Here is a 26,339-nt window from a genome sequence, read left to right as displayed (position 1 = left end):
GATTGTCAAGACGACCTCACGCTTTCCTCTGAAGGTTACAAATGAGCAGGTACATTAGATGTTGTTGTTTTTAAAATTATTATAGGCGGATCAAACTAGTCATATTCCGGAAGGAATGGTTTATCATCCCAAGCAGTACAGAACACCCAATAGTGCTCCTATGTGAATATGCAAATTATACGGACAAGAGTGACCTGTGAGTGTGTGCGTGGTGTGTTGGGTGTGGCTGCTTCATGTTTTCCTACATGGCGTCACTTGGAAGGCGGCAGTAGTGTTGGCGATGGCGAACACACCATAAACATAAATGAGAGTGGTATTCGTGGTTAAACACCAGACCTCATTCGCTCCCTGTTTTTACACTTGATGACACAATACGATGCCTGGCACCAGTGCCTCTTCCGTTCAAGTGTTGCATTGTGTGTACGTGTTTGAGAGTGGGTCTGTGCGACTGCAGCTGCGGCAAACCTAATGATGAGGTGTTGAATGCGCCCAGCACAATCGGAATTCGTGCCGTTTTTGCATGATCAACTTTAAGAGTAGTTTGAAGCGTGTGAAAGCATTTAGCTTACTAGCTAACTAACCAACATTTAAATTCAAGGACTTACAGTATGCCGTCATGACGTTCCATTGTTACAAGATGTTATATGTTCATCTCTGAGCACTATCTCGGCGTCATTTGTGTTTACGTAAGTGAAGGGATGAGCATGTCTGGAGCTGCAGGGAACTACCAGTAAGAAGTCTTTGCAAACATTTGCTTTCACTTGCACAGCACAACATTATTTCCCCCACACATAGTCCCCCACTATGCATAATATCATAGAATCAATTTGGAATCACCTTAACTGTATTGCTGGGTCACACTGATGTATGCTCTTGTCATTTTTTTTCAATTAAATACAATGACATCCACCGAGCACCACACGTTGCAAAGTACAATACAAAGTGTCATATCGGTGATATTGACTGTTTTTCTTAGTATCCGATTGATAGCAAATCTCGCAGTATCGAACACCTCTATCATTAACCTCTTAAACTCGTACAGTTGAGCCCATATTTATTGCCACGAATGTGTGCAACACAAAAAAGGCAGTCTAGTATTTATTATATTTTCATTCATGTAATTACCGTCTAATCAACCGACTGGCCTTGCTTTACGCACCACCCACACCTTAGCAGGTTTATCAGTCAGGCTGCATGCAAGGAAGGCGTAAAAGCGAAGAGGGCATGTGTGTCTATTGCGTTCGTGCGTGACAGCACAAATGCATGGGCGTACATTTACGACCTCGCCACTGTTGTACTGTGCGGGGGCCATTATCGCTGTTTATGGGCTTCTTTGAATCGAGACAACACACAAGGGGTTGCAACTGTACCTACACAATCAATGTGCGAACAGAAAGTACTTGTTTTCATTCCTCAGATTGACACTGTCAGCTTTGTTAGGTGATGCGGATGATACTCAGCCTTGTTTTATTTGCACAGAAAAGCCTTGTGTGCTCAAGTTAGCTCAAAGCTACATCTTTACTAAGTGCTACTTGGTTTCACCGAGTCCTTAAGCCAACGGGTGGGAGCAGAAACCTGCTACACAAGTGACAAACACGTCATCAAACTGTTTTGTATAGCGAGAAGGTAAATGATCAGTCGGCATCTTCTCATTGAGTGCCTTTCTTACAAACGATACAATGAAAGGAGGTGGGAAACTGTCTCGTCAGTAACGAGCACATGTCAGATAGCCGTTTGGTGGCTAATATGGGAGGCTAGCCTAAAAGTCTACATCTTCACTGTGTTCTTTTGACAGTTTCACAAGTGACAAACATCTTGAAGCTAACCCATCACAGCTAGTTAGTTAGCTAGTTTCCAACACGAGACGCTAACGGGGCAGGCCACATCTTGATCAATGCTGCCGATTGTCAGCACACACAGATGGACTCAAATGCATCACAGTGATAACAGATGATGACTTCAAAGTCCTTTGTTCACTCAAAAAATGGTTCAAATTTTTGGCTGGATGGTTGCACGGGAAGCTGACGTACTGTAGCTTAGTTGGAGCTTAAATTTATATTGGTTTCATCCCAATGATTTGATTAATATTGTAGATTCTTTGGAAAAAAAACAGGGCCCAACAAATTCCCAATGAAACCCAACGTGATAGTGTTTTCAGAAGTGTGCATGTGCGTGCGTTATGTTTTCTCAGCCTTTTGTGTTGGCGTGTGAAGGGCGGGCACTGTAGTCTGGCCTGTGCTCTCACTTTCTAGCTCTTTCAATGCCACTCTTTTATTGTCCACTCACACACAGTCACACAAGCATGCACACACACACACACACACACACACACACACACACACACACACACACACACACACACACACACACACACATACGTGTCTACATCCACACACAGTGACCTCTTTTTTTAAATTTTCACTCCCACAGTGATGAAGAAACTGACCGAAGACTCAGGAATGTGAGTTCTGATTTGTTTTGTTACAAATTTTCACCTTGATCGTCATTTAAAATGTATTTCCGTTTGTTATCACAGAGGTTTGTTGTTCAATCACGCTAAGAAACAATATGCTTGGTAGCCTACATACGTAGAAAACTTGTTTTTAAAAAGCTATTAGTACTTGTATGATCTTTTCAAACATGCAAATGGCCCCTGTTATGTAGATTTAGTATATTAACTTTTGTGATTGGATTTTGAATTGTTTCTTGCAAAAATCAACAACAAAGTCAACCAGGGAATTGTTCACTTTTTGTGTGTGAACACGCAACAAAACCTCAGCTATTTCTTGTATGTTTTTATGCTACAGGTATTGATCACACTTTACTGGCTTGGCAGAAGAGCTCAGGACGAGCGTTCCTATGATGGACCTTATCTAAATTTCAAAGCATTCGAGGGATTACTTGGCACAGCACTTCATAAGGTAACGCCACATGAAGAGATTCAAACAAGCACTCAATACTGTTTGAATATTATTACAATGCCTTTTCCGCACATTGCACTCCTGTAGGGCTCCCTAGGTATGTGCAGGACAACATAGATAACACGCTAAAGTCATATATGATCCCATGGCTTCACAAGGTTATTTAAGTCTTGTTTTACCACCTTGCTCACTCTCATCAACATGTGACTGAACTGGTTTGAGCACATTTTGTGCATGCATCGGTAATACTGTAATTCTCCTCAAACAGGGATTGGCAGCATTGCAGTTGTGCAATGCCTGTTTGATTGTAAATTGACTTCTTAGTGTTTGACAGTGTCATCCAGTTTAGATTATTTTTTGTTTAGTTCAGCTGTCACCAACCTTATTGAAACTGAGGGCTACTTTTTTTTTTTCCGTGATAAATGCATATTTTCAGATGATCCTTTCTACAATATTCCCCCCTAAAAAAATGAATTGTCCCATCACTGGTGAGCTATTTTTAGAACAGGGACAGGCTACCCATGTCTTCTTTGGGGGATATCTGGTGTCTACGCGCACCACCTTGATGATCCCTGCTTGAGTTATTGGTTAACTTGTGTTAGTTATCCAGCTGTGCAAGCTAGCTTGTCAATTAATTTTGCAATTTCACGAGTAAGATTCAGCTTATTAGTTATAGCCGTTTGACTAGACAATAACACCAGATAATGGTGCACATTGAGGAGCCTTTTTTTCACAGATAGCAGTGCGCTTGCATTTGAGTAAAGTGAGGTTGTGACCTGGGTATCATACCACTGAAGACAGTGGAGTAACAAAAAGTTATACAGATATAGTTATTTTTGCCTTCCATAAAAACTATACTGAACTCAGCTGTTATTGTTGGACACTGAGGTTTTGTGTAAATGCAAAAGCGAGAGGCCCATGGCCAAGAAAGGCCATTCTCCATTTGGGAGTGCTCTCATACACACCCACACATTCTGGAAAGAAATATTCTAACTGCTTGTAATAATGTTGTTGTTTTTTTGTGTATCCGTGTTGAAAGGCTCTACACGAACTGTCTGGTCAGCCAGGCAGCAGCACCCAAGACAGTGGTTTGGGGGACAGCTGGTCTTCGGAACGAGAGGAGCGTCATCAGTTAAAAGGAAGAGGAGGTGGACACAGGAGAGACGACTCCTTCGACAGTTTGGACTCTCTGGGCTCCCAGACGCTTAGCATCTCATCGGACGCCACACTCAAAGGCAGCAGTGAGGGTAGGGCATCCTGCTGACAGTTACTCTCTTTTTTTCACAAGTCTACCATAAATATTTAATCTCGTCTTGCTGGATTGTCAAATATTTGTGAGGGCAAGCTGCAAAAAGTAGCTTTCGTTAGGACAAACAGCTGCCGCCCCCTAGTGGTTTGGTCTAACATGGAAATGTTTTTTGTTGAAAATTGACATATAAATTAATTTATCAAGCATAATGAGCATGCTTGCATTTAAAAGCAGCGTAATCATATTATAGTTCATCCACCCCCATAAGATGGGAGCAGTGTGACATTCCGCAGTGCTCCACACTGACTTGTAAATGAAATGGATTCCAAAAGTGTGTGGGGGGGGGGCCTCCTTATTCTTGCCAGAACACAGTTTCCCCCCTTTTATTCTCACCTCCCCTGTCTTGTTTTCTCCAGCCATTGCTATTTGCCTCTTCAAGTCAACCCAACCCAAAAGTTGTACTATGCTTTTTTTGGAAGGGCCTACTTAGCTGTTAATCTTCCAGAAATACAGCCATATAGGATGACATATGTTTTACATAGCCAGAGAATGTCCTGTGTTGAACCAGAACTAACAACCAATGCTTCCATGCAGCAAATTTTCACATTGTTTCTATATTGTTCTAATAAGGAGAAAAAATTGCCCAATTTTTATGTATACTGGCTTCTACAGTACTTTTGGGTAAACAATTACTGTACACAAGTTTGTATACTATGATTTTAATTGTATACAGAATACTATACGCACGTTTTATGAAAATATCAGAAAAACTAAAAGATGCCATCCAGTCTTGGATTTGAGCCCAAAATTAATCAAGCTTAACATTCAGTTACTAAAACATTTTTTTGTGTCCAAAGAAATTGTGGAGTAATTGTTTTTTCTAGGATTAGGTAAAAAAAAAAAAAAAAGAAACATAACACACATCTATTTTTACATGCATGTTTGTTGAATATAAACATTGAAATCCTCCTGCTTCGTCTCATCACCTTTTCACCAATAAGATGTACACGGGGGAATAGTCTTGTGACAAAGTTTTCCTATTTTCTACATATGACTTGGCCAGGCATGTTTGATTTAGCTGTTTATTGAGAACATGTTCAGTGACACAGACACCTACTTGGCTTTCCATGTTCTTGACGCACAACAGAACACAGCAGGGATGATTTTAAGATCAGACATTTAAGGTGCTTAGCTCAAACATTTTTTCTTCTGCATTTTCACCATCCAGGTTGTTGCAGTGACGCCGAGGCCGACGCAGCTTTCAGAATGGCCGACAAGGAGTCTCTTAGTTACCGCCGCTCTGTCAGCCTCACACCGAAGGTCACAACACAGTTCAACCAGTTCCTGCCCACTAAAGACAAGGCCGCGACATATGTTCCCGCTCCCCTGAGGAAGAAACGAGCTGAGCGCACCGACGACAACCGACGCAGTTGGGCCAACCCCATGGATGAGGATGACCTTCCGATCACCAGGTACTGTACTAAACCTAAGTTAGTAACAGAAGTTTTGGCTGTGTTCGGAATCACTCTCTAGCCTCTACATTCAGGGATGTCTAACCTGTTTTTGGTGCGGGCCACAAGCTGGTTTCCCTCAGAGGGCTGTAAAGACTCTGAAACGATAGTTAATAATTACATACATATACACAACAAACTGATGATATATATTTTTTTTTACATTCAGTAGTTTTGTTTGGTCGTATGGTTGTATCTCTATGGATTGTAGGAAGTGGTTGTGTAGGGGTTTTGCCATTTCAAAGGCAATGCAGGTTTGTTTTGCAATTTTTCGTCTTGATATTGTATCTTTCCAAATTAGGTGGGAAGTATAGGTTATCCCCCGACATGTACATCTAGAAAAGTAGAAAACAACCAATCACAACAATATATCTCATAATGCATTGAGTTGTAACTTGAAAAAAAATGTCTTGGGTGGACAAAGTGCTTTATTTTGTATTAGTTTTTTAAAATACTCTCCAAAAATATATATTATTATATCTTGTTGAATTGTTCAATACTTTTCACAGAAGGTTATTATTTTGCAACAACGGTGACGTCATTAATAGCTCACAAGTGGTGGTTGAAAATGGATTTTTCATTGAGTAAAGTATAAAGTCAATCATGAGTGACTGATTCCAAACACAGTCCATGTCTTTGGAATTTTATATCGTGACTCATTTTGTTCCGATGCTGCTGATGTTTGTCTGTGATGGTCCACGTTGGTACCGGTGTTGTGTTTCCTTCCCGTTTCCTGCAACGTTGCCCTCAGTGACGCCAGGCCGCCCCCTGACAAAAGTCAGATTAAATCCCCCAGTGCTCACCAACAGTGTACCTTTGAGTACGAAAGCGGCAGCGACTCTGACTCAGACCGCCCAGACCCCGACGTTGTTATGGATGACCTGGCCAGCCGACGCTTCCACAGCCCCTCGCCGGCGCCCCCTGCCAACTTTTCCGTACCCATCAGCCTGTCGGTTTTGGGTAGGGCGCCCGGGGGGCAATGGCCGGGGATGACTGTGAGCCCCAGGGTTGCTCGCAGGTCAGAGAAGCATCGGTGTGACTGTGTTGTGGCGAGAGCGCAATCATGGATGCTTCCTTTATGCATTCAGTTTGTTCGTCGTAACATCGGGCAAAATCTTTGGATGTGCTCATGCTAACTGCTCCGTTTGCTGAGGTTTTTTTTGGTTCCTGTTTTGAGCCAGGTTGGGTTTCAGCTGCACAAATTCATTTGGCCTGCCTGATTAGTTTTGTGCACTTTCGACTGAATTTTGGTTTCAAGCTTGCGTTGAGCTGTGTTGAGGATCACCCCCCCGCCCCCCTTCCTACTTTTGGTTTGCCGTGATTGCCTAACAAACCAAATGCTATCACACGCATGATTGCGCCATCTCTCTGAAGCAGCGGCGACAGTGAAGAACAAAGGGTCGAGCGCCGCCCCCAGGTGTCCACTGACAGCATTTTCAGTGATCAATACGCCAACTCCGAGGACGAGGACGACGAGGTGGGCTACGCAGACCCTGTGCAAGATGACCTCTATACCCGCAAGGTGGGATCCAGACACTCGGTAGCAGGCGATGCCTCATACCACAAGTTCTTGCCCAAGTTGTGGACGCCGGAGGAGGACGTTCACATCCGGAAGATCAATTTGGGCTCTCAAAGGAGACCATGGTACAGGAAGATACAAGGATTCAGGTGTGTTAGGAGCACAGGTATCCAAATCAATTTAGGGCTTGATTTACTAAAGTCACAAATAGCAGGTGCTAAATTACCTGTTCACTCACTAAATTGCCCGAGCTCTTTGCAAAAGCGCTTTGAGACTGTAGTAGTAGAGCGCTGCGAGCATAAAATAAAGTTCTAGGTCATGGAATTGGAAGTGTTCATGGAAGACAAAGACAAACAGACTCTGATTTGCCACAGCAAGCAACCTTATAAAAGCCATGCCATGGGTTCACCTGCCTGAGTGGCAATTGAAAGTGCAGCTTTGTTTTTGCACACGCAGGCCTTTAGTAAACCAGGCCCTATTCAGAAGAAACATAAACCACTTCATAAGGTGCACCTCCACCATTTTAATGGGCTCGAATCCAAGAGCTGCATCTACATTTCTGCCTTTACAAATGTATCTTGTTTGTATTTGCCAATCAAATAGCTGCAAAATGTGTGCTACAGCTCTTGTATTGGAGGTCATTAGATTCTGCAGGTGTACCTAATGGCGTGTCCAGTTTCTTCCTGCTTTCTCAACTCTCCCCTCTATTCTTCCAAGCATGTAATTTTTTGCGCATGATTCTTTGCGTTTCCGCTCCATTTTTTCCCCACTAATGTTTCTTTCTTTCTCTCTGTCGCTGCCCCCGCATCTTCTGTGTCCCTTCCCCGTCTTTCCTTCCATTCTCGGCCTCAGCCACGAGAAGTCGGGCCCCTCATCGGACGATTCCGATCCTGACGTCGCTCCCCCGCTTCCCTCGGGCCCTTCCTCCCCTCACCCCTCCACGGCTCATAGCGCCAAAAGGTCCATACATACATCCCGACGTTCCACAAAACATCATATGTCATTTTATATACACATTTGTCCAATTGGCTGTTTCTACTGGAAAAGAGCAATTTTCTCATAACACAAAACTTTATTGCATAAGCAAAATACACAATGTGGACAAAGGTTTTTGGACGCATCTACCACACTGCAGAAAGTCAAAAGAAAATAGAAGTATTTCTCCCAGCAAGACATTTGACAACCTAAGAGAAGGACTTATGCCTACCACTTCATTTTGGTTGACACAAACCCAGAAGCATAATGCTTCTGATAGATAAGTGCTTCGTTTTCGGATCCTGTAACATTTCCACCCACCCCTCCATTCTTTAGGCTTGATAATAAAATGTTTTCTTTCTATGATACTTTTCAACCTAATCTACAAATAATACAGCCAATCTGTTCCTTTTAAGAATCGTTGTAAAAACCTTGTCAGCAAAAGTGTGCCTACCTCCAGTATAAGTTGAACCGAAATTGATTGCTTTGGAGCATCGTCCAATTACTTTTGTCCAAATAGTGCATAAACCTCTATCAATGTCTGTCCTTTTCTTTGTCCTTAGTCTAATTCACATGCATGAACTTATCAGCTTTCTGTCCTTTTCTCTTATACCTGCCCCACCTCCTGCAGTCCTCCTATGCACGCTCACAACCCTCCACACCTACCTAAGACCACTGTATTAGAGACCCCGCCCCTGGTGTTTGCCCCAGTAGACCCCACCTCTGGTCCCAGATTGGTCAAATGTCAGCAGTGGCCCCTGCTAGGGCGCCAAGATCCCCGGGAGCCTCCAGATCCTATCGATTATGAGAGCATCATCCCTGATTTGGAGAACGATGACATGTTTGCGAGGCGGACCCTCACTTTCCAGTCCAACAGCGAGCTCGCCACAGTGAAGACCCCTCTGGCTGCAAAGCGCTGCCTTTGGACATCGAAAGAGCAGATCAATATTGTGACACAGCTCCATAAGGAGGAGGAAGAGGAGGAGGAATTTCCAGACATCGAGCAGGATGATGTGGTCCAACGTCGGGAGAAAATTCAGCAACAACAACGCCCTCTGTCAGGAGCCCCTGACAACTTTTCCCCAATGGCCATCCCTGAGCCCTGGGACCTCCCTCCTGAACTCAAGACCAGACTCCTGTGCCCGCCGTGCCCCCTCACCCAGGAGTCATCGCTGAACAAATCCACTCGTGTCCGAAAGGAGCCGTGTCCCGAAACGGATGACATGCTGGTCCGCAAGCTTACTGCACAGCACACCCAGGTGTCAGCCAATCAGGCGAGCCCTTCCGTGCCAGCTTCCTGTTGTGAGGACGACCTGCAGAAATGGCAGGCCATCAGGGAAGCTAGTCAGCGGAGACACAAGAAGAAGCTCATGGTGGAGCTGCTAACCACCCTCAAGTTGTAGGAATGCAATTGTTACACATTTAGTTTGAAGTAATTAATTTCTCATCTTGGGAGGGGTTTGTTTTTGAAAGTTTTGTTTGGTCTGCTGCATTCACTGCAAAACCACTGGCAAATTTCTTGTATTTACTGTTTGTTGTTGCTTTGAATTGGAAGTTGTATTTTTTCTTCTTTTTCAAATGGAATATTTCCGTACAGGTTCCTGTTGACTAGTTAATGGATATATCAACAACGCTACAATGTACAATGTAATTTTTTGAGGTGTGTTTTGTGAACAAATATTATGCAGGTTTTTCCCTCAAATAGTGACCTCCAGTCGTGGTAACGACTGTTACCACGACATGGGGTGTTGTATCACATCACATGACAGAGAATTTGGGGCATCTCTTGGGCTGATGTTTATGATGGAGTTGAAAGGAAAGTTGGATGTAAACACAACTAAGTGTCCTTTAAAATGATTAGGCTCTCAGGGTTTTGCACTACCACCCCCCCCCCCCCAGCCCATAAAATGATAATAATATATAAATGCTTTCCAATTCTATTTTTAATTTTGTTCCACAAAAAATTAACATAATTTATTACAGAATAGAATAGAATATGTATTGTAATATATTAACCCCTAACTGCAGTAGATGCATGGTACTCCCAGCAAGGGTACCAGCGGATACACACCTCAGGCCTTTGTAAAAATGTTAAAATCTTTTAATACAAGTCTGTCCCTAGTAGATACTTTACCCCCAATAGACTGGTACTGTATGCATTTGCGCGAATAAAAGCTCCTGACCCCTTTTTATCAAAATATAATTTTATTTTTAAAGATGATCCACCTCCACCAAAAAATGTTACTCCTAATAGATGCCTGTAACTCTCTGCAGTTAAGTAAATGCACCCAGCCACTGTGTGAGGAAGTACTATGATATTTGAATGGAGGGTTTTCTCATCAGATTGCTTGTGGAATTGAAAAGAAAATCCTGGACTCCAAATAAATACATATACAGTCTACTGTATATTATCATCTTGTGAATGCACCTTCTGTGCATGAAAACCACACAGAAGTGTCGGGATTGGTCGCGAAAACCTTCAGAAATTCCTCATAGCGCTGACGGAAGTTGCAACTCGCACAATCTCTGCAGCAACTACAACATCAATCTACACTTACACAAAGCAACCGTTGAATCTCCACCGCGTGGGTGTATGGTACTTCACCGTTATTTGTTACGTTTCCAGAGAGAGTCTTGTAAAAGTGAAATAATGATGTCATCCATCTGCACACAAACACAACACGCATACACTCAAGTGTAAAAAATGCTCACAAGTGGACAGCATCAGGTCCAATGTGACAATATGTGACACTTATGTCTGTCGCTTCCCCCCATTCCTTCTTTGGTTTCCTAGACAACGGCAAGAAAAAGACAGTTTCGACGGGTGAGTTGACACGGGCTGCCAGGAATGTGGCACATTTAGCTTGTTTCATGCTTTTGTGGCTGTTCCCGCTAAATGCTTACCACTTGACTGTGTGGCGGCCATGGTGGGCGCTGCTGGCCTCTGCCAAAAGGTTCCTAAATATCAAGAGATTTATACAATTTAACAATAGGACACAAGTGTAAGCACTCTAACACTTCTCACATAAATACCAGACTGTTTTTTTGTTCTCAGGTGAGTTTGTTTGTGTACAGTTTTTGCTTGCTGTTTTGCATCGCGGGCTGGGGCTGTTCACTAACTAGCTGAGCTTTTTGTGCCTCAGAGTGGTCATCTTGTGTCAGTGTGCTATCTAACGTCTGGCCACAGGACCATCGTGTAAAGTTTCTGGATGATAAATGGTTGACTGTACTGTTTGGATTTGTGGGATACAAACTGTCAAAATATTATGTTGCCATAGAACTATACTACTGTACATTCATTAAATCAAAATGAATGAGAAAAAGGTCTCAAAGGCACAATAAAAGAAGTGTTTCGCTATGCCCATAAAAGAACCTGATTGATTTTTTACTGTACAGGATTATTATAAAAACATATTTATGAGCAGCGTTCTATGGGAGTGTAATATTTGACAGACAGATCCATAACTGAGCCCCTGTAACTAAAGCTGCGATTCCCGTTTTTCGTCCCATTTTTGCTTTTAGTTCTGATTTCTTTTCCTCAATTTGTTTCCGTAGGAGCAAATCAACAAATGACATCACTGAGGAACCTGTGTTGGTCAGACGGCGGTCTCAATATGAAGCTCTCGAGAAATACCGCGAGCAAATTAAGCAGAGTGACGATAAGTGGCAGGATGTAAGTGTGACACCTAAACGCAAAGAGGTGGGAGGGGGGAAAAACTCCAATCACATTATTGTGATATTATGATTCACATTTTTTGACAGTCAGCAATAATTAAAATAGACTTCAATTAGATAACATTTTGGGAACTTCCTGTGTAAATATCTAAAATTCCATTGATATAAAAAAAAAAAAAACAGTATGAATAGATATTTTTAATACATTTTTACTTTTTTAATAATCAAAAATAGCCAAATGACTAATTATATTGTTAACATATTTTGATGCTAAACTATTTTAAAGTGAAAAACCGATTGATTATTCTGTTATGGATTTAGTTCTTAATAAGGAAATCCAACATACTGTAATTACTGTAGTTCTTATACTAAACCAAAGAAAAAATAGTTACCCACATTCTGCATTGTGTCATGGCTGGTCGAGCAGTTCTCTATGTACTGTCTGTCTAATTCAGTTTGATCGGTGCATTGTGGAATAATGGTGCCTTTTACGCTGCATATGGGTCACACAAACCCCTATCCACAGGAGTGGCGAGCCAAGCGGGTGGAGCCTAAAACACACAAATAGAACATTGTTCACTCGCGTGAACGTCCGTCCCGCTAAGGTGGGTCTTTTGAACCCGGCTTCTTCTTTGCAGGACTTAAGCAAATGGAAGAACCGGCGTAAGAGTGTCAATTCTGACATTGTTAAAAAGAAAGAAGAGAGAGAAAAGGTTGAGCAGATCACATACAGCAGCAGTACCAGAAACTCCAAGACCTTCAAGGAGATGCAAGATGAGAGGTATGAGGGCAATGCACACTTTGGCCTAGCTACCTCGCTGATGAAATCAACTTGTTTCTTACTACCCTCTCATCATCCCTTGGGTCATCAGGGAGAAGAGGCGGAGCGGCAGCATCAGCAGCCGCATTGGGTCGCTCAGCTTTGACAACGACAGCGACGTATTTGAGAAACCGAAACCCCGTACCCGGGACAGCATGACCAGAAGCTACACTATTGACACTTATAATCACTCCTCCGGCTCGTCCGAGCCCGCTCAGAAAGACGTCAAGCCCACAGACGTCTCGCTGAGGTACACAAAGCAGGAAGCCGAGTCCGTTAAAGTTCCCGGCAGGGCCACCGCTCGCAGCTCGTTCAGCCCACCCAAACCTTCCGAAGCCACGTCCTCGTTCAGGAGTTCAGTCTTTGAAAGCACGGCCAGAACAAAGGAGAGCTCACTGCTTCCGAAAGCCCCGCAAAAGGTGCCTGAGCCCGAGAGCCCGGTCAAGGTGCAACCCCCAACCTCTGGTTCCATATTCAAGCCATCGCTGGCCAGCAAGACAGACGCCAACGCCGCGGCGGTTTCTCGGATAACCGCCTCCCTTCCTCGGAGCTACCAGAGATCGGATAGTGCGCGGCTGTCGTCAGTCATCACACCAAGACCTTTTGGGACCCAGGCAACCCGCGTAGGCTCACTTACCCGGAGTGTCACAGTGAGTCCATGTCCCTTCCTCATAATCGAGTTTCCCATCAAAATACAGTGGCATCTCACATCCAACCGTAATCTGCTACTCCAAATCGTACAACCTTTGGGGTTTCAAAACTTTTGGGTGCCACTGTAGTTTGTGAGCCAAACTATGTTCACAAAATGAGGCCGGACGTCCGGTATTCATTCTTTGTCGATATATCTTTTCCCTACAGTTGAACGACTCTAACAGTCGCGTCAACGGCAACACCGCCATTCCTAAGAATACGTCGGTGCCGAGCCGCTATCATCAATTCATGACCGTCGAAGAAATGGCCCAGTCGCAGTCGAGCCCCGTCCACAGCAGCGAGGACGACGACGAAGAGCAAGAAGAGACCACGGGGAAGAGTGTCACCTCTACATCAAGCATCTCATCCCGCACAGTTCAGGTCAAGAGGGACCTTCCAGCTAACGAAGCCAGCAAGGTATTCCTGCACTGCTTGGATTTTGGATGGCGTGTCACAATCAGTCCTGCTGTAAAATTGGAAAACGACCGGTAGTGGTCGACTATATATGTTAACTACCGAAACAGTTCTTGATTTGACATTTGATCGAGTGCTGGGATTGCTTGAATGCTGACAAGAAGTCTAGCTCGCTTCAGGGCTCTGGTCCTCCTGTCCATTAAACCCAATTGTTGTTATTTATCTTGACTCTCTCTGTTCCAGGAAAGTATGTGCGAGATGCGGATCAGCCTCAACCAGAAGCCCAACAGCAGTCGAGACTTCGGCTTTGACGTGGCGTGGGATTCTAGTGGAGCTCACGTCAATTACATCCAACCAGGTATCAGCAGAAGCATCCAAGACACTCAAACCAAACTATTGGCACTTTGTCAATGAAAGAGGGTTAACACGCAGAACCGTATGTAGTGCTATTTTGTTACTAGTTCTTGCTTTTAGAAAATGCATCAATAGCCAGACTTTAAGGGTCCCCATAGCTGCTGTGTATGAGCATGTTTTCTAGTCCACTGCAGTTAAGACCTATGTAGGACAGCATCTTTCTGGGACAGCTCTCCCGGGGCCTGAACCTCCCATTTTGATTGAGACTGCCCCTTCTCCACGATGCACATCAATTTAGTTTCACATGTGAATTTTAAGTTCAACTTTCACCCTGTCTGGTTGTGTTGTCCGTCTTCCACAGGCAGCCCAGCTGATATATTCCAGTTGCAGGCTGGGGATGAGGTGCTGACATTGAACAGCCACCGGGTGGCGGACATGAGCTACCTTGACTGGAAGGCCGGCATGGACCGAGCTCTACAGGAGGGCAATTTGGTGATGGACATCAGGCGTTATGGCAAGAGCAGTGAGTCATACGTGTAGTGTGTGTGTGTGTGTCTACCAGATTTGCACTATTTGAACTGTAAACAACGTTTCGGGAAAACCCAAGAATTTAAAATGCAAGAAAGTACTGACCACTTTTGCAGCTGTAACAGCTTCCACTTTGTTTAGGGGATTTTTTTGGGTCCAGAGGATTGTGTTGACGTTACTTTTCCCACACCAAACTTGTCGCTTGCACTCCTCACAAATAGCTAACTGATTGTGACAGTCAAAATTGGAGCATAAATTGTTTGTTGAATCATGCGTGAATGTTCCCATGACAGCATGGCAGGAGGCCCCATACGCCTCCACTCGTGACGATGACTGTTACTGTGTTGAGCATCCGTGGTTTTCATTTCTACTTTTGTTTCTTATGGTGGTATTTTCTTACTTTCTTCCACTTCTTTGTTTTAGTGGTCCTTATTTATCTTATCAGCATTTACTCCTAACCGTTTTTCTTCTGGTAGGAGCAACACAACTCACTTATTTCCCACAGTTTTAGTCTGGCTGGCGAACTGGTACAGTCGTGCCTGGCCCCTGAATATTGTGAAAAATTGTGAAAGTAGTGTGGCCCACAAATCATACAGTAGAGTGACTTTGCAGGATATTTCCTAGTTGAAGGAGAATGCCCTAAGACCACAGGAATGTTTTTCTTTCTTTCTTTCTTTCTTTCTTTCTTTCTTTCTTTCTTTCTTTCTTTCTTTCTTCCTTTTGTTACTATTCAGCATTGGAAAAACTGCCTTTTATGTTTATCTTTGTCTATTTAGATTTGTTTGATGGTCTTGAACATTATATTGAGGAAACTATGCACAAAAATAGATAAATATTTTTTCTTTTTCACTCTACTGGACTCAAAAGATTATCACAACTGGATAAACCCATTTCCAAACGTCTGCACCCACATTAGCTGGTTGGTTTTAACGCACCATACGTATAGTATATTTGTTTCAAACTCTTTGTGGGTGAATGACAGCTGTCATATGATTCATGGCTGAGGAAGGTGGTTTTTCTGTCCCGCTCCCCTCTGCTGCTATGACACTCGTGTCTTTTGCTTCTCTCTGGAGAATTTCTCGGCATTTGGCTTCCTTGTTGCCACTAAAACATATGCTGATTTTAAAAAAAAAACCACAAAAAAACATGTTGCTATATTGTCTGCATGCAGACTGGGACAGAGATCCATCTTCCCCGCCATTTAAAGGCCATAAGACCATCAATCTGACCAGTATGGATCATACCACACTTGTAGGTTTCCCTGATGCTGGTGCCACCAACATGCTGGATTTTACTTCGCTCACTGACACGTCCGCTAAGGCCACCACCCACTCGGTCGTGGTAAGTGAACCCCCCAGATGCATGTAGGCCAGATTTTTACTAAAGGAGAACCTTTGTGCAGGATGTGGCTTCCAACGGCGTTGATGGTGGTTACCCCAAAGTGTCCATGATGACAAAAGGTAAGGTCATGAAGTAAAGGTGACATATTAGTAGTATATTAAATTTGTTTTCCTTGATTAAACTTTATTTCTCCCATCTCCTGTATAGAATCAGAGCCCATTTCTATGATAAACTTAAAACGGAGATCAGAGTTTTTTGAGAAAGGTAAAAAAATAACGTTTTACGAGGTTTGGGGCTTATTTCATGTTTTTTAACGCTTTTGTTTCATGCAATAATGTCTCAGCCTTGGGGTGGTTTGCTTTGCATGCTTACTGATCAGTTGGAGGATAACTGAATAAAAATAGGGTAATAGTCCCAGAATGTGTTTTGGGCCCCACTTTCACGCCTTGAACTCGTCTGGTTCCAGAGGTTTTTCCTCTCCTTCTTCAGGCATGTCGTCAAAAATTATGTTACCTTCATTACATAAAATATATCTTGTATTGTTAAGAAAATGACTGAAATTTCTATTGAACAAAACTCTAAACACTTTTTTAATAGCGTTTTTCATTTAGTGTAAAATTAGAACTTATTGTCCCTTTTTTTTGTTACTTTGCTATGCACATTGAAAGCATATTCCTGCCATGCTCTCAGCATGTTCAACCTTTTTCACTTCTGCATGCTGATGATGTGCTTATGCAATCATGCTCTTCTTAATTTCCTCCATTTCCACATTTGATGTCGAGTGGAGGCAATCAATAAGTTGGAATGGGGTGAACGTGACATTTGTTTGTTTCTCATGGGTTGTTGTTCTCATTGTGACTTTTCATGATCAATTGATGCTTGACTGGGCAATAAAAAGTAAATAAGCCCGTCAGCAGCCTGTTAATGTGGCAGATGGCCTGCAGGGTGCCTTGAATTAATCTTCCATGGTGCATGACACAAATATTGACTGGATGGTTTTGTCTTTTTTTTTCAAGGATCAGCAGGCTCTGACATGCCAGATGTGAGTACCAACATTGGTGCATTGCCATCTTTATATAGTACATTGCTATTTTCTTGAGAAATTATGACCAACTAAATATATTACATTTTGTCAATATTTAAAATAGCATCTAGTTATGGAGCGTTGTCTTATTTGGCCCCTCAGTAGCACTACTGAAAAATGGACCCCTCCTACATTTAAGTTGAAAATCCCTGAAGTCATTTTTAATATTACTAATGTTTTGATTACCTTATTCAGCAACACGGGAAGAACCCAGAAGAAAGGAACAGCTTAATGTTCTACTGTATGGGCTTAATTGTGTGTACATGTCCTCTCCATCCTCAGATACCTGTTCCACCACTCACCGTGTCTTCAACTCGCTGGTCCTGGGATCCAGAAGAGGAACGCAGGCGACAGGAGAAGTGGCAGAAGGAGCAGGAGCGCCAATTACAGGTATATTGAAAATGGAAGACAAAATTCTTTCCATATTTAGAAGTGTCAGTGTTATTGTTTTGTCATATAGGAGAAATATAAACGTGACCAGGAGAAACTGCAGGAGGAGTGGACAAAGGCTCAGGAGGAGATCTCTAGCAGTGTTCCACAACGCGAGGTACCACATCATTTATTGTCACTGCTATAGTAAATGATACGCTATTTTGTTGGGAAGATTGGCTTTAAAAGAGAAGAAATATGTATAATAATCTTAAGTTCCTAGTATTAGAAGAAAATACTTGTATTATTTTTTGGGGTTACAACAATTTATAAATTATGTACTTGTAGAAAGAAACGTAACAATACAAAATTTCTAACATCAAGTATGATAATCGTATATGTGGGACAGAAACATGATTATATTGCACTGCAATTTCTCTAATATGCTTTATTTCGGTCATATTTCTGTTTCTCCTGCAGCCAGCGGGCCCAACGCTCGCCTACTGGGACCTAGAGCAGGAGCGAGAGAGGCTGGAGCAAGAGAGGAAGAGGAGGGAGGAGGAGGAGCAGCAGGAGCGCATGAAGCTGGAGTTGGAGAGGCAGCGGAGAGAGGAAGAGTTTGAGCGCCAAAGGCAGGAGATGAGAAGGCGGGAGGAAGAACTAGAGCGAGAGAGACAGGAAGTTGAGAGGAAGAGGAAGGAGCAGGAGCAGGAACTGGAGCGCCAAAGGCAGGAGATGAGGAGGAGGGAGGAGGAGCTAGAGCGTCAAAGGCAGCAGGAGGAGGAGAGGAAGAGGAGAGAGGGGGAGCTGGAACGCCTGAAGGTGGAGGAGGAGAGGAGGAAGAGGGAAGCAGAGGAGGAGCGCCAAAGGCAGGTGGAAGAGGAGAGGAGGAAGAGGGAAGCAGAGGAGGAGCGCCAAAGGCAGGTGGAAGAGGAGAGGAGGAAGAGGGAAGCAGAGGAGGCGCGCCAAAGGCAGGTGGAAGAGGAGATGGGGAGGACCCAAGAGAAGGAGGAAGAGGAGAGGAGGCAGAGGGAAGAGGAGGAGCTTGCGTGGCAGAAGAGGAGAGAGGCAGAGAAGGAGGAGCTGAGGAGGAGGCTGATGGCCGCGGAAGAGCAAGAGCGGCAGGAGAGGAAGCGTGCCATTGAGGAGCAACGGTCATTATGTTGGCTATTAAGATAAAGCAATAATGTGTGTGTGCGTGCGTGCGTGCGTGTGTGTGCGTGCATGTGCGTGCGTGTGTAATATAATTTCCATATGAATTGCAAATGGTAAGATGTGGAAAAAAATGTGTGTCCTCCCCCCAAAAAATATCTAAATTTAATTGTGGGTTTTTTTTGTTTTTACAGGGCTAAATTGCTTGAGACTGAAGAAAGACTTCCAAACAGAGGTCAGTAATTAAGTGTTACAATACACTTAGCAGTTGTACGTAAAACTGTGACCTTCAATGGATTCCACTGAACTAGTGAGGCACACGTAAACGTCAAATGTGCGCCGCTGCTGTAGGTTTGTCAATGCATCGGGGCGGCATGGCCCACTGGCTGCTGGAGGAGCAAGCCAAGAGCACACGGGAAAAAGTGGCACACGGTCAAAGGGCCGCAAGCGAGCTGGAGAAGGAGAGGAGAAACATTCTCATTGCCATGAGATACAGGGAGCCCCAGAGAGGTCGGCTCCTGCCCCGCAATCGTTGGCTCTGATTGGCCTCTGAATCAAAACATACCAATCAGCATGCAAATCAGACAATCTAATTCAGAATTGATGGACTTGATCAAATCTGACTTTTCAGCATCAACATTGACTGTTTGAATGTCTTTAGAATGAACAGAAACTAGTTTAGGGAAGCCTGTAGACACTTTATTCCAACACACCAAATGCAAAGATTTCAAATTTTGTTCCTGTTCATGCTGGCCGCATGGTTAGATCCGATTTATTACTGCAACAGTTATGAGACGACTATGGCTAGAAATGACACAAATAAACGCATGTGATCATTTTAACCGGGTTACTGCTGTATTATACTAAATTGGCTCGTGGCCCTCAATATTGCAGGACGTGACTGTACTGACTGGCTCATTCATGCAACTCGTTTTCATGAGTCGGCCACGAGTTTTGCTGCAATTATTATGTTTTAAAATGATAATTATGTTTTTGATTACATGTGTCAGTGGCTCGAGAATGATGAAAGAGGTTCATCTTTGAGGTTTTCATTGTCAGAGATCATGTCTGGCCTCCCCCTCTCTGATTGCAGTGATAGGTGGTGATGTGGTCGACGCAATGGGTGGGCAGCCGCCATCACAGGCGGAGCTCCAACGCCAGCAGCTCCTGAACGACATGAAGAAGAAAACGAACTTATTGACGGACAACAGCTGGATCCGCCAACGCTCCGCCACCGCCCCTAGCCAAAGCGACCTGCCATCTACGCGCAGGTTGGTCAACCATTCTGGTGCTGGTGTGGTTGGTGTGGGCTCGCTAACGCCGACGTACGCAGGTTGTGGGTTTTGGTGCTGGGGCTAACTGGCAAAATTGGGCATGGGGTTGGCTTTGCAGGGGCGGCTCTCTTGACCACCTGGATAACCCCCCCAACTCCTGGCGTTCGTCTTGGACACTCAGGAGCGACTCCCATATACCAAACTACTCGCGGCCTCACTCCGCCCTCTCTGGCAGCGTTCCCTTTTACGGCGATGGGCCGCCAGGGGCGCGGTTCGGCTCGAGCACTCTGCCCGCTTCTTTCGGGGGCCCAGCAGCTGGGAACACCCCCTGGTCTGGACAGTTGTCGTCGCTTTCGACGTCTTCTCTCTCACCCACCACCTCCCCAGAACCTGGTTCTGACGGAGGTGGTCGGCAGCAACGCAGCAGGTAAACTGGGTTGGTCTACTGGTTCTGAACGGCGGTGATGTTGCAGAGCTTTTATGGGAGTGCCGGCTAAAGCTTCAGCATTTTATGGCAAATTATTTTAATTTCAGACTACTGTATGTCAAATTTTTATTTTTATCTTACAATATTGTGTATAGAGTATGAGAATTCTTCAATTGGCAAACAGATTTTTCATATATATATATATATATATATATATATATTATATATATATAGTGTATATATACACACATTTGTGTATATATACACGTATACACATACATATGTGTATGTTTTGTGCATGTTTGTTTTGTTTGCCAAGTTGAAGTATCAGCCATGCTTTGAGCAATTGCAAGTGTCTCCATGTGCTTCCATATGTCCAAGTTGTGCTTTGTGCGATATAGGTCTGTGAGCGGTAAGAAAGTATGTACATTGTGTGACCTGGCGCTGGGAAAAGGAGCAGCCATGATCATCGAGTCTCTCGGACTCTGTTATCATTTGACCTGTTTTAAGGTGAGATCATTTTCACACCTTCTGACTCACACCTTCATCTTTGCACTTCTTGAAAGTCTAAAGTGTTAGTGAAAGATAAAGTGTATTTCAGCCCAAGTCTTGATTGCCATTTCCACTTTTGACAGCGTTTGGTTCATCAGTCAGCCGGCTGGTCAGTTGGTCGGCCATTCAGTTCCTTACTTAGTCAAGTTGATAGCTCGCTGGTTGGGTGGTCAATCAGTCTGCTGGTTGGTCAGTAAAGTTATTTAGCTGGTGAGCTAATTGTTTAGTAAATTAGTCAGACATCAGTTCTTCACCCAGTCAGTTCTGTAGGTCGTTAGTTAGTTAGTTAGTTAGTTAGTTAGTTAGTTAGTTAGTTAGTTAGTTAGTTAGTTAGTTAGTTAGTTAGTTAGTTAGTTAGTTAGTTAGTTGGTTGGTTGGTTGGTTGGTTGGTTGGTTGGTTGGTTGGTTGGTTGGTTGGTTGGTTGGTTGGTTGGTTGGTTGGTTGGTTGGTTGGTTGGTTGGTATGTTGAGTTGGTCAGTTATTAAGTTAGCATAGTTAGTAAGTCAAATTGCAAGTTGTTAGTCAATTTGTTCTGTTTGTTGGTAATTTATTGGAATTATTAAAAAAATGTATCACTTTTTGAACAATCAACTTTGTGTTCATTTCTAGTGCATCGACTGCAAATCGGCCCTCGGGGGATCGGAAGCCGGGGCTGAAGTCCGAATTCGAAACAAACAGCTCTACTGTAACACCTGCTACATGCGATTCAAAAGTAAGACAAAGTCCTACCGCCCATCTACCTTTATTTTGTCCACTCACAGTAGCTCATTACCAGGTTTGTAGTTGTGCCCTTATACCCAGCAGTCCAAAAACACCTATTTGCTGTAATTTACAATGCGTTTATGCATTTTATTTCTAATACAGACTGAGTAGTCAGTCAGTCAGTCAGTATATTGGTTAGTGAACTCGTTAACAGGTGAGTGCGTTTGTTACTTATTTGGTTGGTTCATCTGTCTTTCATTCACTTAAAACGATTATTTAAAAAAAGGACACAATACTTAACCAGGCTGTTACATGAACCGGAATGAACATTTATTCAGCCCTGTGAATCCTGCCAAGCAACAAGTACCTGGGCTCGCATATAACATTGCTGCCAACTACCTGTGAAGTACGTACAATTTAAAGGTTTTGTGCCGTGTCTCGTCCAGCCGGCCAGCCCACCTCGATGTAATTTGAGGGTCCTCCAGAAAATCGACGAGGAGACCACAAGCGACAACAACCCGTGATGCATCTTCATTCCTGAGATTCGAATTGTTCTTTTTTTTAAGTGGGTAAGACTGGTGGTGTATATTTTAGGCGCAAGATGTGAAATATTACAACTGTACAAAGGGTTCTTCTTATACATGCCATATTTGGTTACTACAGGGGTGGGAAAATCCAGGGCCCATGGGTTCAAATGCAGATCAGGTGAACGTTAATTCTATCATAAATATCATATGTTTTCATAAATCTAGCATGGCCCTTGGAAGAAAAAAGCTCCTCACCCCTCTGCTTGATATCTTACTACCGTATCTTCCTTTTATTAAATTTCGAATGAAAATAACGTTTCTTCCTACTAGCGGTGTTCAGTGGTCATTTGCCTACTTATGTGCCTTTATGTCTGCAACAGGGAGAAGTCATTAAGATTACTATTATCATTATCCAGGCTGTATTTAATGAGATGAAATATTACACAGGTTGTGAAGAATATGGAATGATGGCACAAATTTGTAAATAAAGACTTTAACTCTGATGTTGCAGTCAGGTGGTGTCTGATTCCAGGTGTTTGGGTGGAATTTCAATGAGGCAATTGGTCATACCCTTTTGATTCGGAAAGCGGCAATCCATAACGCTTTTGACAAGCCATCTCCACAAATCGTAATAATTCCGCCACCGGAGCTGTTACAAGAGATCCAATTTGCAATGAGCGTTTATTGAATATTCATACACCTGCCTCTTGCTTCCTCGACAAAAGCTAGGAAATTGTCCTTGTCACTGTATATTTGAGAAGAAGACTTGAACGGTAGTGAGTCAGAAGAGAGAAATGCTCAGGCTCAAATTCTCTACTTTGGATTTGTCTTGGCGCTCTGCAGCAGAAACGATTTTAAATCCAACTCCTTGGAAAACAAACACAACCTCAATGCCGTCCGTCTTGGATGAGGAATATGAATCCGAGCAAGACACTTTTTCCCCTCTGCTTTGTCGTCGGAATGTTCTGCATTTGAACTTTTGGAAAATGTGATTTTTTTTTTTTCCCCAAGGACCTATGTTATATCATATATGCCTAATTTTTAATCATAACCTAAATTTACCATAAACATCGAAGGTATTGCCAAGAAATTATTTGTGCCCCTGACAAAGTCAAAAACTGGCTACTCCACTGTCGTAGAAAATTTTCAGCAACTTTGGGAGTCAAGCAGAACAACAAACCGTCTTTTTGATCTCGGTATGATATAAAAGCAATAGTTGTATTTAAGGAGATACTTTTCAACTTGCAGTTAAAACAATGAGTAATTAATTAAATGGTCACTAGTGCTGTGTGTGCAGGGTTTTAGTTTCTGTAGCTTCAATTCACCAATAGAGGGTACTGTAGTTTCAAGTCTAAAAATGTCAGATTCCTCTTGACATTACTTCCGAGAAATTTTACTTAACGTGTATATTCTGCGATAAATACATTTACCGGTCAAATATAGCACTAGCAAAGCAAAGCCGTGGTACATTTAAAGTAGTTTTCAATTAAAAGTATCAGTATTTAAGCTGTACTGTGAATTTTAAAATGATTTTTTTTAAACACCAAATAAATGGAAGAAATATCGTTTTTAAAAATCACGAGTATAAATCTAATTATTAGTATACCTAATAATTTAATGTATGCATTCATAAATAGTAACATTCCATTAGAAATGCAAACATCCAATGAAATCATTTTTGTTATTTCTGTATTTACACTAATGTGGATTTTCCAAAAATTTATGTTTGGGTTCCAAAATGCATTATGGCTCAGGTTCTATTTGGTCGTCAATTGTCAAATGTTTTGTGTGTGCGTTATTTTTCCTTTCAACAGGCTACTTGTCATGTCACACTTGTCCTTGGCAGTACAATGCTCCTTTCTATTTTTAGAAAGAAACATTTTATTACTTTAAAGACTTTCACATGGCTTGTGGTGGACTTCATGCATCTGGAACACTAAGTGAAAAGGTGTGAAAATACAAAATGATTTAATGAAGCGTGAAATCATGTTTCGGGAACAAGTTTGCTATGTTCCTCCGAACCATGTAAATTGCATGACTTCATTATTGCCCTAATCCACCTGATGCATTGATAATTAGTCATGTGACCTGTTACCATGCGAGTGTCATAAAAACCAATCGTCTGTGCAAAGATTTAAACGGAAAATTAAAGAGCACCTTCGGTCAAGCTGTAAATGCCACCTTCTCTGGAGAACCGCAGAATGTTTGCTGTTCTGAAATAACTGTGTAGTCATTTGTTTTTTTTATATCAACTGTTCTAGGAATCCATTTTTTACTTTCGAATCTTGATACCACCAAGACTAAAGAGCTGTCAATTTTGATCTGTTTTTATTTACATAGCTGTTTTACTCTATTGCGTTTGTATTTGTAGTTTCAGAAGTTATTTGTTTGATGGTGATCTGTACAGAACTTTGACTGAAACATAAAAAAATATATATTATTAATGCTGCCAGGGACAAGAATGTACACTAGGCTGGAATGTCTGAGTGAGGATGAACCTGAGAAAGCTAAGAAAGCAGCCAAAAACTTCACAACATAAAGATTTAAATGATCCAATGTCAAGTGAAGAAGAAAACTTTTGTTTTGACAATGAACTAATAGTTGTAAAAAAGTTGTAGCCCCAATTTTGAAAAATTGTTTCCAATTGGTGAAACTGTCGCTCTTTGTAAAGCACCAATTAACACGATATCTAAAATTTTTGTTTGCTTGTCAAAACAAAATATCATGGTTGGTTCACACACAGATTGGGGTGAAAGTGCCCAGTGCCCACTTGAACTTTCCATCATCTTCAAGTGGAGATCTTCCTTTTTAAGGAGCTTTAATATATATCTTGCACGGACTTCAGCAAGTCCTTTATGCTTCCACCATGTAGTGTGTTAGATTTAAATTGAATGAAGCCGTGTTCACATCCACAACGGCGCATACGCCCAATTCTGAATGCACCCATCTACAAAAATACACAAAGAAAGAAAACTCCTCCTATGCGTACAGTTAGACTGCACTTTGCACTAGACTTGCACTAAGCACAAAAGTAGAGCACTGGATGTTCACCCCAACCTTCATGGAAATGGTCACTAGACAATTGCAGGGCCCATATACGAGGTAAACAAGCATTCCCACTTCCATTCACATCTCATGCAATCATCAAACCATATTATCATCAGATAATCACCCCCCCCCCCCACCTCTTCAGATATTGATCTGTGACCTTTTAGTGATCAGCACAAATCCTAGCAGTCACAAAACGAAGACAGCCCCACACGTTAATCCCCGACGCTCTAAAGGGCAACGCTACAAACAAGGCGAGGGGGCCGTGGGACGCCTGCAGGCTGCAAAGCACATTAAGAGGAAATAATAAAACATCTCCTCTAGAAGACAATACATCCTCTGCTCTGTTCTGACTCACATGCTTTATGACATAGGAGGACGTAGTTGTTATTGGAAACAAAATGGGACTCCCGCCGGCGCTACCCCTGAAACAGGATGTTAAGCGGAAGGCTTTGTCTAACCGTCATTAGCCTATGAGCTAATGTGACACGGAAAATAAATCAATTTCATTCAAATAATTTGTGATAAGGCAAGTAATTGTGTTTCGATTTTGTTTGTTATCTTCTATTTTGGGACCGAGTTAAATTTTCAAATAATACCTAATGTAACCGTGGATTAAACTGAATGCGATTCCACCGCCGGTTAATTATTAGAGTTCAGTTGTATTTAACTTTTTGTATGTAATGTATCCGCAATATATTTTAATTCATCCATATTCAAGGGTAGTTTTGCTTTTACTGTCCTTAATGGCAGTATTCAAACTGTGCATAATGTTACAGATAAATCTGCCACCCCACTTATGCAGCATAGCCTTTGAAATCAATATCAACGTGATCCTTGTTATGTAACCAGGAGGCAGAAACCCTCTGCAATAGTTCAGTGCATTGCAGTCAGATTTCCTTAAGCACAGCTCCAGTACATCCTCCATTTTGGGGGTTTTCCAAATATGATCGTGGATTGAAGGAGGTGGGGGCTGTGGGGTGAGTGCTTTGAATTATTCACAGAAGAGGAGATGAAGTGGGAAGTGACTGTGCTTGACTACAGCTAATTTCTGCCTGGCGCCCTTTACCTTCATCATCCCTATGATGGTCCTCAAGGACTCAGGTCACCACAACATTTAGTACACCTGCACCTACACAGCCTAATAAGATCCAATGAGACATAAAATGCTTTTACTAAAATGTCATTAGCCACAAGGCTGTCATT

The 26,339-nt window shown here is 42.6% G+C and overlaps 1 protein-coding gene and 1 long non-coding RNA gene across 12 annotated transcripts in view; one reads left to right on the top strand and one right to left on the bottom strand.

Moving 5' to 3' along the window:
* lmo7a (LIM domain 7a) overlaps window positions 1-22,588 on the top strand; it is a 41,361-nt gene extending 18,773 nt beyond the window's left edge. For 3 of the 11 annotated variants that reach the window (XM_088382734.1, XM_088382736.1, XM_088382735.1), the window contains 25 exons: window positions 2,431-2,461; window positions 2,808-2,921; window positions 3,961-4,168; window positions 5,399-5,642; window positions 10,970-10,999; window positions 11,731-11,848; window positions 12,489-12,631; window positions 12,723-13,320; window positions 13,529-13,777; window positions 14,018-14,132; window positions 14,490-14,651; window positions 15,828-15,997; window positions 16,059-16,116; window positions 16,205-16,261; window positions 17,014-17,039; window positions 17,364-17,471; window positions 17,542-17,628; window positions 17,931-18,604; window positions 18,797-18,837; window positions 18,954-19,112; window positions 19,696-19,873; window positions 19,995-20,303; window positions 20,705-20,813; window positions 21,466-21,568; window positions 22,005-22,588. In XM_088382734.1, coding sequence (XP_088238860.1) covers window positions 2,431-2,461; window positions 2,808-2,921; window positions 3,961-4,168; window positions 5,399-5,642; window positions 10,970-10,999; window positions 11,731-11,848; window positions 12,489-12,631; window positions 12,723-13,320; window positions 13,529-13,777; window positions 14,018-14,132; window positions 14,490-14,651; window positions 15,828-15,997; window positions 16,059-16,116; window positions 16,205-16,261; window positions 17,014-17,039; window positions 17,364-17,471; window positions 17,542-17,628; window positions 17,931-18,604; window positions 18,797-18,837; window positions 18,954-19,112; window positions 19,696-19,873; window positions 19,995-20,303; window positions 20,705-20,813; window positions 21,466-21,568; window positions 22,005-22,027 — 4,114 coding nt within the window. In that variant the 3' untranslated portion in view covers window positions 22,028-22,588. The other 8 variants (XM_088382740.1, XM_088382737.1, XM_088382738.1 and 5 more) reach the window with 8 other exon arrangements.
* Window positions 10,415-12,396, bottom strand: LOC148394039 (uncharacterized). The gene is made up of 3 exons (XR_015859794.1): window positions 12,247-12,396; window positions 11,080-11,133; window positions 10,415-10,965 (listed from the first exon to the last, which is right to left on the bottom strand). It is a non-coding gene; the product is annotated as an uncharacterized LOC148394039 (long non-coding RNA).
* Window positions 22,589-26,339: the final 3,751 nt, after the last annotated feature.

The sequence above is a fragment of the Syngnathus floridae genome, chromosome 8, assembly GCF_059516105.1.
Source record: "Syngnathus floridae isolate MCC-2025c chromosome 8, RoL_Sflo_1.0, whole genome shotgun sequence".
Classification (NCBI taxonomy): Eukaryota; Metazoa; Chordata; class Actinopteri; order Syngnathiformes; family Syngnathidae; genus Syngnathus; species Syngnathus floridae.
Note: the sequence above shows the minus strand (reverse complement) of the source record. Positions and strands in the feature narration are given on the sequence as shown.